Source organism: Solea solea, chromosome 7 (genome assembly GCF_958295425.1).
Source record: "Solea solea chromosome 7, fSolSol10.1, whole genome shotgun sequence".
NCBI classification, from domain to species: Eukaryota; Metazoa; Chordata; class Actinopteri; order Pleuronectiformes; family Soleidae; genus Solea; species Solea solea.
Window position 1 is genome coordinate 23,376,622 of NC_081140.1, and position 18,107 is coordinate 23,394,728.

At 42.7% G+C, this 18,107-nt stretch overlaps 2 protein-coding genes across 5 annotated transcripts in view; one reads left to right on the plus strand and one right to left on the minus strand.

The window, feature by feature from the left end:
* Nucleotides 1-548: 548 nt before the first annotated feature.
* LOC131462989 (V-set and immunoglobulin domain-containing protein 10-like 2) lies at nucleotides 549-2,105 on the plus strand. Its single transcript, XM_058634590.1, has 2 exons — nucleotides 549-802; nucleotides 1,117-2,105. The coding sequence occupies exons 1-2, from the start codon at nucleotides 751-753 to the stop codon at nucleotides 1,476-1,478; spliced, it is 414 nt and encodes a 137-aa protein (XP_058490573.1). The 5' UTR covers nucleotides 549-750; the 3' UTR covers nucleotides 1,479-2,105.
* Nucleotides 2,106-7,386: 5,281 nt separating this feature from the next.
* Nucleotides 7,387-18,107, minus strand: part of cdon (cell adhesion associated, oncogene regulated) — a 34,995-nt gene continuing 24,274 nt past the window's right edge. The window contains exons 12-19 of one of the 4 annotated variants that reach the window (XM_058633977.1): nucleotides 17,460-17,641; nucleotides 16,358-16,463; nucleotides 14,561-14,683; nucleotides 14,127-14,318; nucleotides 12,232-12,533; nucleotides 11,994-12,073; nucleotides 9,751-10,013; nucleotides 7,387-8,088 (exon numbers count right to left, since the gene is read on the minus strand). In XM_058633977.1, the coding sequence (XP_058489960.1) occupies nucleotides 7,934-8,088; nucleotides 9,751-10,013; nucleotides 11,994-12,073; nucleotides 12,232-12,533; nucleotides 14,127-14,318; nucleotides 14,561-14,683; nucleotides 16,358-16,463; nucleotides 17,460-17,641 (1,403 nt within the window). In that variant the 3' untranslated portion in view covers nucleotides 7,387-7,933. Of the gene's footprint in view, nucleotides 8,089-9,750; nucleotides 10,017-11,993; nucleotides 12,074-12,231; nucleotides 12,534-14,126; nucleotides 14,319-14,560; nucleotides 14,684-16,357; nucleotides 16,464-17,426; nucleotides 17,642-18,107 lie in introns of all 4 variants that reach the window. The other 3 variants (XM_058633976.1, XM_058633975.1, XM_058633973.1) reach the window with 3 other exon arrangements.

An 18,107-nucleotide genomic window follows, 5' to 3' on the forward strand; every position in this document is an offset into this window, starting at 1 on the left:
ACACTAAGCCTCTACTAATTAGAGCCTTCTCCTCAGTCTGGCGTTGCCTCCAGTGAGAGCAGGTTTATGGGCTGCACTGCTCGGCTGCAGCCGGTTTTGTTGAAGCTCACAGGCCTAAATATTAACCGAAAGTTCTGGGAAAAGGACTTTTTTTGTACCTACTTTAATAACTAATTGAACTTTATTTTTTTTAGTTGTGTCCTACTTCACAAGCATTTAAATGTTTTGGGTCACATATCCATAAATGAATTATGCAAAAACCTGTGCTACAGTTTGTGCACTGCTTCACACACACACACAGTAGACCACATTGTGGCTTTTTCCAGGGTAAATAACTAGCGTGCTTGTGTTTGTGTGGGACGCTGCTGCCCCCACCTGTGCCGTCCCCTGTTTTAATTTCACATTGGAAGTGATGGAATTTCTAAAAAGGCTATCTTCACCACTTTATTCAATAATATATGAAGCGGCGGCATCGTCCTGACACCCTACACCGCTCGCTCTCAGGTCGGGCCATTAGCCCATTCATGAGCTGGGAGGGCAGTAGAGACGGGCGGAATGGAGCGACCGTTGGGAGGTGGAGGCGTTGATGAATTATTCAAAGTAAATTCAGTGTCGTTTGAGAGACTTCTCACTGCCGGTCCCTGCAGCCGTCGCTCAGCTGCTCTCAGCGCAGTGTGGACTGGAGAAGAGACTGTGAAAAGCTTTAAATAGCCTCTCCTGATTTGAGATTTGACTGGGGGAGTCTTGAGGATGGTTCCTTATTCCTGTTTGCTCCTCTGCTGGCTGGCTCTCCCTCTAAGAGGTAAGGGCTCCTCGTTGCACTTTACTTTTAGAAAAGTAGGATGTTAACTTGGGGGAAAGTTGAGGGCGAGGAGAGTTTCCTCTGTCGTGCAAGATGATGTCAGTGTTTCATGTGATTGCCAAGCACAGCCAACAATGAAAAATTCATCTGCCACAAACTGTGACTGTGTCTAATTATGTGGCGTTCATCCTCCAGAGCTCACATAGTCCATTCTAATGACCTGAGAAAAGAAACGTCCTGATAATCGTCTGTCACTGCTGCGTGAGGACGTTTGTTTTTGTTGACAGAGAAGTCTTTGTTGTGTCATGTTTCAGGTCTGGAGATACTCGACCCGGAGGAGGTGGAATACATCCAGTCCCACGTCACAGCGACAGTCGGAGGCTCGGTCACGTTGGAATGTGGCTCCACCGTGCCCAACATCTTCATCTGGGGCTTCACCAAACCAGGGAGTGATAATAACGTAGCAGTGGCATACAACTACGGACACGGCCCGTGGCTCCAGCCTCAGTCCAGCAGCCTGGGCCGCATGGAGATCCCCATCCACACCTCTGCTTTAGTCATAGAGGAGCTTCGGAGGGACTCAGCGGGGACGTTCACCTGCCAGGCGCTGTACGACACAGATGACGGCACCAGGGTAACGTTCTACTCCACCCGGCTGGATGTGGAGGACGACTGATGATGACTCCCGCTCTGGTCACATCGGTCTCACAGCTGCATCACTGTCTGCTTTTCAAAACCTCAGTTCATGATCTTTGTGTGCGAGTTGGTTCGTCTAAAATTCCAAAAAAGCATATTCTCAAATGTGGTTCCTGTAGTTTGATGCCATTGTTGGTTAATTGTGTCCTTTTTAAACAGGAGCTAAGAGACTGTATGTTCTCAGGTCACTGACTGAACCGGAACCCCTGTCCTTGCACTATGTACAGTCACTTTAGCAACACTGAGAGAAGTTAGAACACAACATTTGTACAATCTTCTACTATCAGACCCAGGGAGTTCAAGAATTGAAGGTACATTTAAAAGACGTTCCGTTAGCAATAACGATAGCACATCCTGCTAATGTTACGTAGCGTTGCTTTAACAGAAACACTGCATTGTGGGAGACTTTGAAAGACAGGGGTGTTTAATAAAGTTTAACCAAAGATTTGCACAATGGATCCTGATCCATATTTAGCTATCTTTCCACAAGAAGACCAAAAAAAAGTTGTATTTTCCACATAAACTTTAACTTTAAATGTTTGCATAAACAAATGAATCCACCTCTCAACTTTTTCCTTAATAAGATATTATTCACATTATAACGTGTGCCGGGAGTTGTTAAATAAAATATTTCATTCATATTCCTGTTAACAAGTTAGGGAACATTAAGTCACTTCCCTTAATAAGAGATTATAATCAGATTAAGACATTTACATTGCATCTACATAATGTGACTATGATAAAAAATACTAAATGTGTTCATTATATTATATTATATTATATTATATGTATTCAGGTTTAAGCAGTCTTGTATAAGTACCTTAAAGGGATACTTTTAAAAAAAAGTATCTTACCAGAAAATGACGTTTTTATAATATTACTTAAGTATGGTAGCTTAAGTAGTATGTCTTAATGGTGGCTCAGTGGTAGGGCGAGTTGTCTTTCAACTGGAAGGTTGTGGGTTAAATTCCTGGCCCTGCTAGTCGTTGAGCAAGGCATTTAACCCCATGTTGCAGTGTGTGAATGGGTATGAAAGATTTGTGAATGGGTGAATGGATGAAAAGTGTAGTGTAAAGCAGCTCCCTATAGAGACAATTACCAACTTCTTCTTCTTCAGATTTCATTTGGTAGTAACGAGTAACAAAGATAGAGGAAATGTAGTGGAGTAAAAGTAAAAGTTGCTAGAAATATAAATAAAGTACAGATACTTTGTTACATTATAACACATGGGTTTAAAAAATCAGAGAACGCTGTTGTAAATAAACGACTATTGTCTAAATAATGTTGCAGTCTGAATGAAGTCAGTGTGTGTGGAAAACAACTAAATGCAACTAAATGCAGTTTTTTTTAGCGTTGAACGCACTTCCATTGAGCTCTATTGTCTCTGAGCAGCTGCAGAAATGGAAAAACCTGGTCAAATAAACAACAGCGATCTCCGTGACTAAACGTTTAAAGGTAAGAGAGAGGATGAATGTTTCTGTCGTTTGGATGAGCTGCTTTTCTTAACACTCAGACTGGACTGCAGCACACACTGAATCACTTTGATCAGTGACAGACTCCACTATTGTCTCCTGCAATCTTTGTAGCCGTATAAACTTACACAGCGTGACACCGCGTAGACCTGAGGTTGCGGTTTCCATTTCAAATGCTTCACCATGCAGACGTCTCTGTGTCGATTATTAAATCCATCTGGATGGTGGAGGGTTTATTAGACAGCACTATTTCATGTCTTTTCCCCTGAATCATAACGTTCATTACGGTCCCTTAATCCCAACCACCACCCCGCGGTGCTGTTTTTCTTCCTCTAATTGCATTAGATGCTTGTAAACCACCTCGTGTTGTCACTTTAAATAGAATGAGACACGTCCTCAGACACATCGCGCACTTTTAAAACCATGCCAGCGCTTCAGGCCTTCAGGACTCCTTTCCTGAATTATTTCCAGGTGAACCTTTGTTCTGTCAAACGCCTGCGACAGAAATCCATGTGCGTATACAATGAAACGTCCTCCTAACTAATTCTGCGTATATTAAAATAAGCATGATAAAATGCACATTCATGCTCATCATCAATAGGCTCTTTGTTCAGACTGAATATCAGATCTTTTAAAGGCAGACACCAACAACCTGTCTGGTTGCTTTGGTAACGGTAGACACATGGATGTTCCATCGTCTCATATCAAGAAACGATTGTTTGAACAGTGAAGAACTTTTTCTTGTAGTACAAAGGGAACTACTACTACTATATAACGCAATTTTGACCTCGTCATTGTGTCTCACTTTAAGTTTTAAGCACATTTGACTCATGTTGGGAAAAATAAATCTAATTTTAGATGTTTTTTTCACAGACCATATATAAAAAGTGGATGTGGTCTTCCAGTTTGCTGGATGAGGCCAAAACAGAGGCAATAATATACTGAACTGCAACCAGGAGGCGACTTTAGTGAAAGTTGAGTCCATCAGCATGGAAGTCTAAGGGAAACTGAGCCTCCTTACCTTATGATTTCTAACATCAGTAAATATTTTCATGAGGAGTTAATCGTCTCAATCACTAGTTTCAAGTCTTCTCCAATAGAATATAATGTCAATTTAGTAGATTATGTTCCCATTTAGAGTCAAATAAGACAATAGTTTCCTGGTTGCCAGGTCATGTTGGTGAATTTCTGGTTGCATAAACATGGTCATGGTGGTGGTCATATCACAATGTTTGGAAGTTAGTTTTGAAACTGGACGGCGACTACATCTATGTTAACATACAGACATTGTTTTTATGTAACGACACTTTTGATAAAAAGTGCAAATGCAGTTTGAACAAGGTCTCAGTCTGTTGACGGGAGGAAATGGGAGCAGTTTTATAGATGCAGCTGAACTAAAGATGATTCACTCCGACAGGTGCAGTCGACAAACGCATCAGTTTTACAAGCGCGGCACTTCCAGCGCATCAGCTACGCGGCATCTCCATGCGCCGAGGCCTGAGCCTGATTACAAATAAACTGCAGATATCCTCTCGGGGGAGGAGGACCTAGATTATTAGTCTTTTAGTGCATGTGAGCTCATCATCTGCAGGGACACACTGGAATTCTGTTGGAGCTCGGCCAACCACAACACCCTTCATTTGGGGTTTGTGACATCTCAAGGATGAAACCGCTCTGGGGCTGAATCAAGCGAGTTAACAACACACTGCCCGATTCACAAGAATCGCATTCATTCAGGGCGTGCTGGAGAGGGGAGAGAGAGAGAGAGAGAGAGAGAGGAAGAATGGTGGGCGGAGGGCTGAGGGACTGGCGTTAACAGGTCGGCTCTGCAGCAAGGGGCAGAAATTCCAGGGCGGACAATAAGCTTTCTTGTTCCCATGGGCTCCTTAATGAAGGGGTGTAGCTGCGTGGGTAGAGGGTGCAGGGTAGGTCTGAGGGAGAGTGTCGACTGACAGACGTGGGAGATGGAGAAGCAGCTCGTTTGGACACAACCCCGGCCTTATCTTCTCCCCATCAGCCCAGCCTGCATCTGTCAGCATCCCCTCTCCGACCCCGCACCGTTCCTCTTTCATTTTCAGCTTCATTTCCTCTCCTTTGTTAAGTTCCTTTTTCTGCCTAATGACAGCAGGACACAAATCACTGAAAATAAAACAAAAGATAAGATTCTCGTTCCATTATTCTGGGAGTTAAAGGGCTTATTTCACTTCAACTTGTGGATTCCCTCCTCAAAATCCTTATCAGAGTAAAGAGAAAGAAAAAAAAGAAAGAATTAGAACCCTGAGAAACTTGTGCGGGCTATTCTGGGAGGAAGAAAACGAGTTTAAGTCAAGTCAGCTGGGGAAAAGAATGGCACCAGCCCCGGCAGCACAACAGCCTCCATCGAGCCTAAAAATAACAAGTCGGAAGAAGCCACGCCACGCCTCAGCAGCAGGCGAGTAAGTCCATGTGCCAGGAATAACCCGTATACCATCAGAGGGAGGAGAGATGCCAGGCGAGCCGGGGGCCTGAGGACTGGCAGCCGACTTCTGGCACAAACGCAGGCAGACAGGCACCAGGCATGTGAAGCCTGCACCACAGCCATCCTCAGCGAAGCACAGCCATGCAGCGCTGTCATCTGCCCGCTGCACTCCCACATCCAGCGCAATCAGCCAGCACAACGTGGAGATTACTTTAAAACCACTGAAGGAGTTTTGAGCCCTGAGAAAATGGGGTTTGGCTGACTTGGGACGAGACCAGAGGAAAGTATTTTACAGCTGTTTTTATGAATGAGACGTCTCCACTACAACAGGAGCATCACACACGATGCACCACGGTCCAGTTTGACGTTAATAATGACGCTACTCCACGTTGGCAGCTTCAAGTGTCAAATCCAGATTGAGTCCCTGAGAAATTATGAGTGTAATGTCCCCATTAAAAGGTACAGTGTGTGATATATCCCTCACCTCGGAGAACCTGTGTAAGCAGGAAAACATAGGGGTCCAAGATCGCGGCCTCCAAACAGCTCACCCAGATCCTGATATAAATGCAAAAGCGTCATTCTGGGCTAATTAAAAACAACAATTTTACCTATCATTAATTTATCTTCAATTTCTACCTACTTCAAACATTTTTTACCTTAATTGTAGGTAAAACATGGTGAGAGGTGGGTCATCTTATCCAAATAGTAGCATGAAAAGCATTTGTAGCTGTTTGTGAAACAGTTTTTGTTAAAACAAAGGACGCTAAAAGGAATACTTCACCGATTAGCTTTTAGCATTGGATTACTAGAATAGGGTTAGTTTTTTTAAAAAAATGGTGCTTCCCAACCTCAGTTTCCCTTGAGTAGACATTCTTTTTTTTGTTACGTGCCCACCAGTGACACTTGGTCCGAGGCTTGAAACTGCGATGCTAATTCCGCACTTTTTAGACGGACTGGACCTCATTCCCAGAATGTAAACAGTGTCCACCATCTTTGCTAACAGTTACGCTAACAGGACCAAAAGTGTCACTGGTGGGCACGTAACAGAGAAAAGAATGAAGATATTTCTCAACTCAGGGGAAACTGAGGTTGGGAAGCACCATTTTTAAAAATACTCCCCCTATTCTAGTAATACAAAGCTAAATGCTAATCGGTGAAGTATTGCTTTAAGTATTCACTTCCTCTTCCCTTTACTTCCTGGAATGTTCTCAATCATTTCTCACTAAGAACGAGATAAAAAGACAAGTTAGGCTCTCGACACACACTTACACCTGATATTTTAGCCTGAATATTGTACTTTTTACTATAATATCTTTATGTGAAAGGAGAGAGGAGAGGATATATTAAGCATCATGGTGGGGGAGCAGGGGGGAAGAACCACGACAAAGACACTGCAGCTTTACCAGGAGAGTTATTCAGCCTCCATTGCTAATCATTTCATTGTATTGTCTTTGTTTTTTCAAAATTATTTTCATTATAAAGCACTTTGCACTTTAACTTATGTGCATATGCAAATGGTCGTAACATTTAGCAACTGAGTGAGAGCAGGAGGTCTGGGATGTTTAATATATTAACTTTTAGTTCTTCTTGACACTTTTAACTCCGAGATGTGTGTGAAAAGTGCTTCTCCGTGCTCAACTATTCTGTTTAAATGTAACTGCCCTGTCCCTCCCGACTGATTGGGGCCAGCAGGTCAACAGTTCCTCTCGGAGCAACGGTGCATTTTGCGTAAAGTGATGAGCTATCAAGTATTCACTGAAGCAAAGAGCAGCCGCCTTCATCTGAGCAGCGAGGGGAATGTTCACCCTGTTCAGGGGTCACTGCAGTGGAACGGCCCATCGCGGAGCCACATCAAAGGCCCGCCACGAATCCCGATGGTTCTGACCGAGGCTGGGAAATTCATATAAAAAAAAGAAAAGGTGGGGGAGGGAGGCAGGAAAGACGCTGAAAATAGGTCGTCGTTTACTCTTCCATATCTTCTCTTTATATTATTACAAAACTTTACACAGACAATTGCTAATCTCCACGTCTGAGTGGGGAACAGAAGGTCAGAACAACAAAAAATAAAAAGTATTTCTCATCCGAAAAGGCATAAATAATATAAAAGACAAACTTTTTTTCTTTGAAACAGATACATTCATATGAAATAATATTTTACTACTACAAAAAAATAAATAAGTCATCTAAAGAGTTTGTTTTTTTCGTTTCTTTTATGAGAGTCTTTTCCTCCAGTGGGGGGTTTGAGTCTCTGCCTTGTTCCTTCCATCTGGCTTTGCTCTCAGTCTCATGTCGTCACTGTCTTTTTCCCCACGTCGCTCGTCTCAGCTCAGTCCATCCACGGTTTTCGGTCCTCGTCACCGTTGCAACGTGCAGTGTCTCTGACTATCCTGTGTCGCCCGCTCCTCTCTCGTCCTTCCACTGTGATACTTCCACGGCGATATATATTTCTCTCGGTCTGTCTCCGCGCTGCAGGGGAGCATGTTTGTGTGTGTGGGCCCGCTGCGCTCACACCTCCTGTGGGCCGGGCTGGATCAGCTCTCCTACCAGGCTGCTGCTCGAGATCCACCCGTGCTTTTCGTCACAGTCCAAGTCTGGCAGTCCCAGACTCTCCCAGCACAGCACAGGCCCATCCATGTCCACACACTCCAGCTCCTCCTCCGCTGCACACACACACACACACACACACAGAGAAGAGTTATGGTTTAGGCTTCGTATTAAAAAAAGACCGGTACATTTCCACGGTGTAATTTGCGGCGATGCTACATATTTTGTCTGCAAATAACACAAGGACTGGTTATTATATAAAAACTTGGTGGTGAAGCAAGTTTGTGTAGAGTTTGATTTAACAATAGCGCTGAATCACGAGGGCCTGCATGGAAATAAATGCTTCCACTTAATCTTCTAATGCCTAAAAGGAAACATTTAGTGGGATGTGCTTACTCACTATTTTCCTGAGGATTACATGAAAGGTTAATGCCAGGTAAATGTGAAGTAGGTTAGCTTAGCTTAGCACAAAGACTGGGAAATAGACAGAAACAGCCTAACTCTGTCCTACCAGCATTTTTGATTATGTCCACACAACAAGGCATTTAGAGAGTACATATAGTTAGTGAAAAGTTCTATCTCACACAATGAACCAATCCAATCCATACCTGAATTGCCACTAAAACGTATTCATTTTTACATTAATAAGAGTTATGCAGTGCACAAACATATTTGTAATTTAAAAAAAACAAAAAAACACCAAAGATACATTTTCAGCAAGAGGGAAAAATTAATTCAGGGGAAAAAAAAAAAAATGTTTTAAGAAGCAACTTCAAAAGAGGTCACTGGTTCTGCTGATCTGATTCCTTCAGGCAGCTCGAGGCTCCGACTCTAAAAATTCTTGTCACTTCTGGTTTTCATCCGCGCCTCAGGAACAGATAAAAGAAACTCTGCCTGAGGATCTCAGGCTACAGACGGCTTCATATTTAACTTATATCCTATTCCCACTGGTCCAAACAAAAAAAACTAAAACGTATGCAGGTTTTTAATCAACTTTAGCTCTTCATTTTGTCTTCCTCTCCCTCTGACTGAAGGATTATTTGTGTTTTTTACGCAGTAGAATTGACTTCTTTCACAGGATCTTCTTTGTGTTTTCAGTCGTACTCCAACTTGTTTGCAAACGCAATGTTGCTGTTGCCTCTGTGTGTCATGACAGTGTGGAAACATTTGGTTCGATGTAGGGCTGCCAACGATTATTTGATTACTAAATTAATCATAAAAAATTTTTTTTGATAAATGATTAATTAACTTTTATTAATTTTATTTAATTATTTAATAAATTAAGTTTTTTTTCTCCAATGATTTAAATATGTTTTCAGATTTTTCAGCTTCATAAATGTGAATATTTTCTATTTTTTTTGTTCCATATAACAAAAAAAAAATCATCATTAAAACTGACTAAAACGTTTGTGGACTAAAACAACACATCCAGGCTTGGTAAACGCCGTAAATCAACATTTTCTGACATTTTACGGACCAAAGTACTGGATTAATCGAGAAAATAATCGACAGAGAAACAGATTATGAAAATAATGGTTAGCTGCTGCTTTAGTTATATGTAAAAGTCACGCACTACAGTCACGATCACCTTTTTTTTAACATGATCAGAAAGGTATAAGCTAAATATGGTCTAATTTTCATATATTCTTTTCTCTATAACTTCATAATTCAGACAACTTTTCTTTCAAATAGTTCAAACATGACATAACCAGGACAAAAAAAAAAAAAATCAGTGAGACGTTCCAGGAGAGAAACACATTGTGGTTATAAATTCTCACCGTTGTTGTCTGCCGGACAGTTTTCATTGCTCCCGACCAGACAGCAGGAATGCTGGGAGGGCGAGGACTCCCCGTGCTCCAGTGCCTGGTAGCCTCCATCGTCCTCCTGGTCTCCACAGCTCATTTGGCCGTTGGGGCCCTGGCACCGGGACGAAACCTGGCCGAGAGGCACCATCTCCAGCCCGTCCTGCTGGCACGGCGCCACGCGATGCATTAGCGGCAGAGTGCCACTGGAGAAAGTGCCGTTGGTCTTGTTGTAACATCTGCTGAGACAGGAGACAGAGGAGGAAGGGTTTAGAAAAGTGGGACACTAGTTCATAAGGTGGTCACACACACTCGCGCACCATTACAGCTCTTCCTCACTGTGGATACAGAATGTGTGGCGGGTTTTCTTTTTTTAACCCCCACCAGACACAGAAAACTCTTGTATTAATAATCCCAAACAGTGTGCAAAACAATGACAACTACAGCGCTCACACACAGCTGCGAAAAGCATTCAGCAGTTGAATTGGGAGATTAAAAGGTCCAGTCTCGCTGCCTCTAAATAACTGTGACACATTGTGGTTTCGCTCTCGGGTGAAGTTCCCAAAAGCAGACAGTTGCACGCAGCGCTCTTCACCATGTTTCCCCCAAAACTCTACTCTACTCTACTCTACTCGAGCAGCGCACCATTGGATGGCGACCGCACCCCCTGTCTTTTCCCAGCAGCCAGAGGTAAATAAACACTGGGCTCATTAGGTCTGCTGGCTGGGTGCACACAGGGTAAACTGTGATGCCGGAGACCCTTAAGTACATAAACACGACAAGTAGGAGGGCAAATCGATGCGTCCGCGTGCATGTGTGTGCATACTTGTACTTGCTACCTCTTTAGGACCTTTTCTGGCAAAAACACTGACTCTGTCAGGACCAGTCGTCCTCATGGAGATTAAAACCTGGTCCTGATGAGGTATAAACCTCGTTCCCGAGGCACTGGTTAAGTTTACGGCTAAGATTAGAATTGTGGTTAGGTTATGATTAGGGTTATGCATTGACTGATTATGGTTATGGTTTGTTTGGGACGTCCAGATGAATGAATGTTGCTGCAGGGTCCTATTAGCGCGTGTACATGTCTTTAGAAGGCGGTGTGCAGCTTGTGAAATTAAATTCTAATGTATGCCAGCATTTCTTCATGACTTCAAGGCTAATATTTTATTTTGAGACTTTAAAATGAACTTTTCTCCCCATACAACTAAAAGATGTATGAAATAAGACGGCAAAGATGAGTCGATTACAGAAAATCACTTGGGGGCGGCTCAATACCGAGCTTTACTGTCCGATATTAATCCCATAATGTCATTTTTGTTTTACGTCTTTTAAACCATTAAACTGCTAACGACACTTTTATGCTGATGCATTTAAAAATGAAAAAAAATGAGCAACAAATATTATGCTCCCATAAAAAAGAAATAGGGTGTCGTGACATGAGTTAAAAACAGTCCATGCTTGGTGAAGCATTTATGTGATATTTAGGCTTTTTGGATTGAATCAAATGTGACATTTTTCCCCCCGATAGTCGTTCTAGTTTATTTTAGTCAGTATCACACTCGTACTGATGATTGTATTGGCTCGGTGCTTATAAGTGTCAAGCTATAACTTATGTGTCCGTTGATGCTAATATTTTTTTTGGATGATACTAATATTGCTTTTAAAAAATGTTTTTTTTTCATATTGTTACTTTCTGACATAACTTATCATATGAAGGTAAATCATTTTCTGATCAATATGAGCTCTAGATCAGGGGCCTCGTTTGGTCAGGAGGGACCTGGGGGCCAGTCAAATAAGGGAAAAATGAACTGTTTCGGGAGTAGAAATCAAAATTATGCATCATTATGTTGCAATTAAATATATTTAGGATGATATTGCACACTTTTATACATTTATGATGCAAAATTAACCTGACAATAACAAAAACGGATCAAAACAAAATGTAGATAATTGTAATTAAAACACTTTTAAGATTATACACTTTTCAGCTTATATATAATTAAATATTGAACCTATTATTAGCATTATTAATATTATAAAATAGTGTTCATTTTTGGTCAGTTTGGGCCAGTTTTCATTGAAATTTTAAAACAAGTGAAGGGCCACAAGATAAAGCCTGGTGACCACATGTGGATCGCGGGCCACGTGTTTGAGACCCCTGCTCTAGATGGTCTCTAGCAACAACATCAATAAACACCTTGCTCTTCTTGTTCTCTTACCTGTTGTTATTGCAGAAGTTCTGACAGCTCATGCAGTCAGGAGACTCGGTTTGAGGAAGAGCTGTGTACATGCCTCCACCCTGACAAGAACACACACAACAACAACAACAGATTTCAGTAAAAAAAAACCACTGGATTTGAACCTAAAACACCACATGTAATTTAATATTTGTACAACACGGATAAAGCATCCAGACTTCAGAGCGCTCTGCGGCGCCTGAAAACCCGTCAAACTCACATTACTGTGGTGGTGGTGAGGGTGCGAGTGCTCGCAGTCCCGCACGGTGTGGGGCAGCGTGCCGTCGTGACCGTGTGGGTGGCCGGGCGAGAACAGGCCACTGGTGCCGTTGAGCAGCGTCAAACCGTTGGGGAGTTTGTGGTGGAGGTGGTGGCACCCTTGGGGTAACATGGGGCCGTTGTGGCCGTAGCCTCCGTGGACACCGCCGTTGATGCGGCCCGGGCCCCCGGGTAGAGTGGTGTATTCAAGAACGTGACCGTTCATCTCTGTTGGCTGCTGCAGGTAGCCGGGAGGGTTGTACTCTGAAGAAGGGAGCGAGGGCAGAGGTCAGGAGGAGGCACAGTGGTACAGATCACTGTTTTTATTCTGTTTTAGCAACAGTCATAACAGCTCTTTAAGAACAAAACTGTGTTTGTTTTTGCCCTGAAATACATAATTAATCAGAGAATTAAATAAGTTAAAAAAGTGCAGTAACTCAGATAACATACTGCCAGAAAAATAAAATTGTGACTCAATCTTAAAAAGTTTCTCCCACATATTAAAAGTTACAAAAGCACTGACTCATCCAAAAGGTCTGGTCGAGAGTCGTCCAACAATGGCAAAACGTTTTGCAACCGCTGTGGGAGCCATATCTGTGCTATGAACACTTGGAATATTTTACACAAGCTGTGTCGAGGCCAATGATCTTTGAATATGAGACAAGTGAAGTTAACCGTTTGTTAGCTGTTGCTACGCATGGAGAACAATGCAGTTAATGTAACATGTGGCAAATTTGTGGTAGGGATGGGAATATGCAATTGTTTGCTTGTTTATAAAAAAAGTTGATGAGTTACTGTGACTATCAATGACTGCATTTATAAAAACAAATGTTTCTAATTTGTGGTTCATCTATTATCACATTTAGTCAGTGGACTTCATAAGTGTTTGCAAAAGTGGAGAAACTTATGAGATTCCTTGAATGCATCTTGAAGCTGCTCCTCTGAGCTCAACACACTGCAGCCCCCGGAGAAATTTACTAGGGTCTTTGAATGCATCTCGTTAGCTGATCAACACAATGTGAACCCTGTTTTTTTTTTTACTACCTCTCATGTGCTGGAGTTTAGTATATTCAAAGAATCATACAATTGATTACTCTAATAAACCTTTTGCGAGAAACACCCATCTTTAACCTCACTGACAGCGAGAAACTCTTCACTCCCGATTGTATAAAATGTTTTGGCACAGTGGTAAAGTTTCTCCTATATTTAGGCCCTGACATTAACGTCCGTCCTGAGAGATCCAAAGATATGTAGACAACGTTAAGTACTGGACTGTGCATTAAAACTCATGCGTCTCCGGTGACCACATGTGATCAGATCTGGCTTCACCCTTTGCCCTTTATTTAAATATACACTGATCTCATGTCTGTTCCCGTGGATAAAAGTATGTTTTTCTGAATGTACAGATTTGCCTGATGTTAATATGTTTTTGTGTGTGTGGATCTGTATGTATGTCTGCCTGAGTGTGGGGAGATTTTAAGTATTAGAAAAAGAAACTGTACGACAATCAGTGCTAATATTGTGGCAGTGGCTACAAATAAATGAACTTAAAGACACTGATTAATGTAAAAACAGTGGGTCAGAGGAGATCAGGTGAGGAGACTGTCTCTAATCTGTCCTGAAGATTGACAACAGTAATGCAGCTCGTCCACAAACCACATCCGAATGTGGTTAGAGCGATCAGATCTGTACTTAGAGCTGTCCATATTTAATCAGATCACCCCGTAAAGATGTTCATACTAGGTCTAAAATGTTCTGATGGCACTGAGCACTGAACACAAGAACACGGAGCTATTAAACACTCATCTTAACCAAAAGATTTCACTTTTAGCTGCTTCAGTTGCTCGCCAAACTCACTGTGCATGTTGTGCTGCTGGCGATTCCTCCACAGGCACATGGCGATGAAAGCCAGCAGGATGAGCACCATCACTCCCAAAACGCAGCCCACGATTAGGTACAGGAGGCCTCCGGGAGGACTGGGCGGCTCCGGTGGATGAGGGCCAGGTGGGGTGATGGGATGCTGACTGGGCGACCCGGGGGACTGACGCGCTACGGCAGAGAGGAAGGAGGGAAACACGAGTATCAGTATTTTACCTTTTGCCAGCGACCGAGAAAAACAACACAGCACCAGACTATAAAATGCAAACTGTTGTAGTTGGTCTCGTAAAACTTTGTACGTTTATGTTGCGTAATTATGTCAATCAGAGCCATAATTAACCCTACGGACTTCAGAGACGCATGCCTGCACTTCTTTCTTTCAGCTGGAGCCCTTTCTCACACCGCTCTCTCACCTTTCGTCTCGCAGATCATGACGTTGCTGTATTCGCTCTCGCCGCCGTCGTTGAAGCACTGCATCTTGATGTCGTAGGAGGTCTCGGGCTGTAGGTGTCCGATCAGGTGCCAGTGCTTTACACCTGAGATAAAGAGAGAAGAGAAGGGCATAAACGGAGAGGAAGGGAGGGGGGAAAAAATGGGAACAAAGGTGAGACTCCACCTCCTCTATGAGTCAGTGTTGACTCATGTCACATGTGCACATGTGCACACTCACAATCAGAATTTCCTGCTTTCTCTCTCCTTCTCTTTGTGTCTCACATGTTCACTGACGTCATGCTCTTTCGCTCTTTCACGCTTTCTCACTTTGTCCACCCCCCCACCCCCCCGCCTTTTCTGCTTCAGTTCCCCCGCCACCCTTCTCTCCTACTCCATCAGTCCCACGAGGGCCCAGACAGTTGCTTTACTCTACATGAGCTCCATATAAGGCAGCTCCATGTTTGTCCTGGCTGGCCTCCAGTTTTACCCATTCCACACACACACACACACACACACGCTGCTGCTGTCCTACCACACACACACACAATCACACCACGTCGTGCTCTGAAGTCGCAGATGAGACGACAAACTCTTTGAAATGCTCAATTTCCGACAAATGAGGGTGAAAGGAGCTGCCGTTCTTGTCATGTTTTCTTCAATACAGAGCATTAAAACCAAAACACGCGTTTTACTTTTGCTCCAAGGTAGATTTTAACTCTCGAAAGTGGGAACAACAAAAAAAACTAACATGCTAATCTACACATTTAGGCTCACTCACAAATAAATAGTTTGAGGTCAGTCAGTTTTTTAAAAAAAAATATGCAAAGCCCAAGAGGATTACCTTCAGAATCATATCTGACTCCAACAACATCATATTCCAAAGACCATGACAAACTACTGTGCTCGTTTTCCTCTAAAAAACCGAAAATCTAATCAGTTCTGCTTTTCATTTACTCTTTTCTTGCCAAATGGATTTATTTTTTCCAACCATTTACTGAAGATGTATGTGTGTATGCTTTAAATCACATTTACAAAATGAAGTTGTGATCAATCATAGCAAATATATCTTATAAAAGGAAAGGTTGGCTTGTCTGTTCAAATTAATATTAGGCGTTACAGGAATGGGAGTAAAAATAGTGAGAAGTGTTATAGTGTGCACAGATTTGAACTTGAATCTACAAAAAGTGGATTTTAATGAGTGTAGCAAGTATAGTCGTAGTTGTATATAAGGTCAAATGCAGGTGAAAACAACACAAAGTATTAAGCTTTAAACCTGAACGTCACCAGAACTATGCAGACTGGGAAACAAAATACAATCATTTGTCCCAGACAGTGAGGAGACAGTGGAAAGCTGAAAGTTCAGATGTTAAAAAGCCGGGGCGGAGTCGAAGGACATCCCTCCTTCCCCTTTCCCGCCTGTACCAGGCTCCACTGTTAGCATTCCACACAGCAACCTGAGCCCCTCTCCTCTGGCTGGGCTCGTATTTCAGCTCTGGCCCATTAGTTGGCAACCATTTATTAAAAACAGATTTCAGAAAAGCCCTGCTGCCCAGGGACAGCACTCTCTATAAATCAAACGGCAGAAATGCCCCCTCTTCACTACACCCCGCTCTCAGAATCGAGTATCCATTACCCTTCCAGCTCCCAGTTTATCTGCACAGCGTGAGCCCGACGTCCGGGACCGGATGACGCTGTCAACAAAACACTCTACACCAGCTACACACACACACACACACACACACACACACACACACACACAGATTTTTTTTTCCACTCACCTTCGACCAGATCTCTTTTGTAGTCGCTGTCATTGTCGCTGTCGGTGGGCCGGTAGTAAATGTAGAAACCTTGGATCGGAGTGTTGTTGTTACTCGAGGGACTATACTGCAGGGGGACGGAAAAAACATTACATTAGACTGCAGCAATGTGGCGGGCAATTATTGTACAAAGAGAGGGAAACTTTCCGGGGCAACTAATGACGGGGAACTCGTTATCAGCAGATGTACAGTGAGGCTGTGATTGCAGTGTCTGTCTGAAGTTCAGGGAAATAACAAGGCTGTCTGAGGTTGAGTAAACGCGGGGGAAACGATCTGCATCCGCGTGCAGCTCGCACTGCTGCGAGGAGGAGAAAGAGCTTTGAAGAGTGAAAGATGGAGACGGACAGGACCTCTTAATCTCTGTCAGAGCAGAGTCATAATCAGTGCGCTGAAGATCTGATTGAGTCTCTGCTCTAGCACACGTCAGCCAGCTGGAAATGGCAACTTAAGCACTGATCTTTCCACATGACTTTTCCACTTTATGCTACTGAACACTTGCACTCCAGACCTAAAAACATGAGCCAAAGTGATTTGTAGAGCTGCAACTAACCATTATTTTCATAATTGATTAATCTGTCAATGGTTAGGCCATAAAATATCAGAAACCTTAAAAAATGTTGATCGGTGTTTGTCAAATGATGATGTTCTCAAATGTCTTGTTTTGTCCACAAACCAAAATGATTCACTTTGAATGATTTCTTTGTTATCCAGAGCAAAGGAATGAAGAAAATATTCACATTTAAGAAGCTTAAACAATCGGAAATCTTGTTTTAATCATGAATAAAGCTTCATCGATTATTAATCGTTTCAGCTCCAGTGATTTGTGTGGCAAAATGAGAGCAGCTCAATTCACGAAATTCAGATCAGTTCTAATTTCCCTCTCAGCTTAAAGGAATACAGTTTCACACGCCTGCTCGTTTCCCCAATGTGAGCCACGTATCTCAAATCTTACGCTGAATGGGAATGTGAGGTGACGAATAAAGAGCTACGAAAACACAGATCCGCCCGTCAGTGAAAGGACCTATAGTACCGTGTGCGTGGTGTGTGTCAATGGTGTACGCACAGTCCAGCGCAGCATGATCTGTGTGTCGCTGATGGCGTCCGTGGACGAGATGTGGGGTCCGACCACGGGGCGGTCCGACATGCGCGGGCTGGCCTGTGGCACCTGGTAAAGCTTGGAGGGAATGCTGTGAGGACTCTCGCCGTACATGTTCACGGCCATCACGCGGAACTTGTAGGTGGAGCCTGAGAAAGCGAGAGACGGAGATGGAGAGACGTGATGATCAGCATCAATACAACATTTTGTGCATCTTAAGTTTAGAGGTGCAAGAGGTGCTGACACTGTAATCATATGTTGTGGTCACATGTAAAATTATAACAATCAAATATAACAGCCAGATTATAGCGATTATATATGACAGCTGGATTAAAACAGCCAACTATAATTGATGAATTATAACAGTTATGACAGATGGATCATAATAGTCAAATATGACAGCTGGATATAAATGGTTAAATATGACAGCTGGATTATAATAGTCAAGTATAACAGCCAGTTAAAACAATTAAATATAACGGTCAAAAACAACAGCTGGATTAAAACGGTCAATTATTGCAGATGGATTATAATAGCTAGTAATGACAGATGGATTATAATAGTTAGTTATGACGGATGGATTATAACAGTCAAACATAACAGTCAGATTAAAAC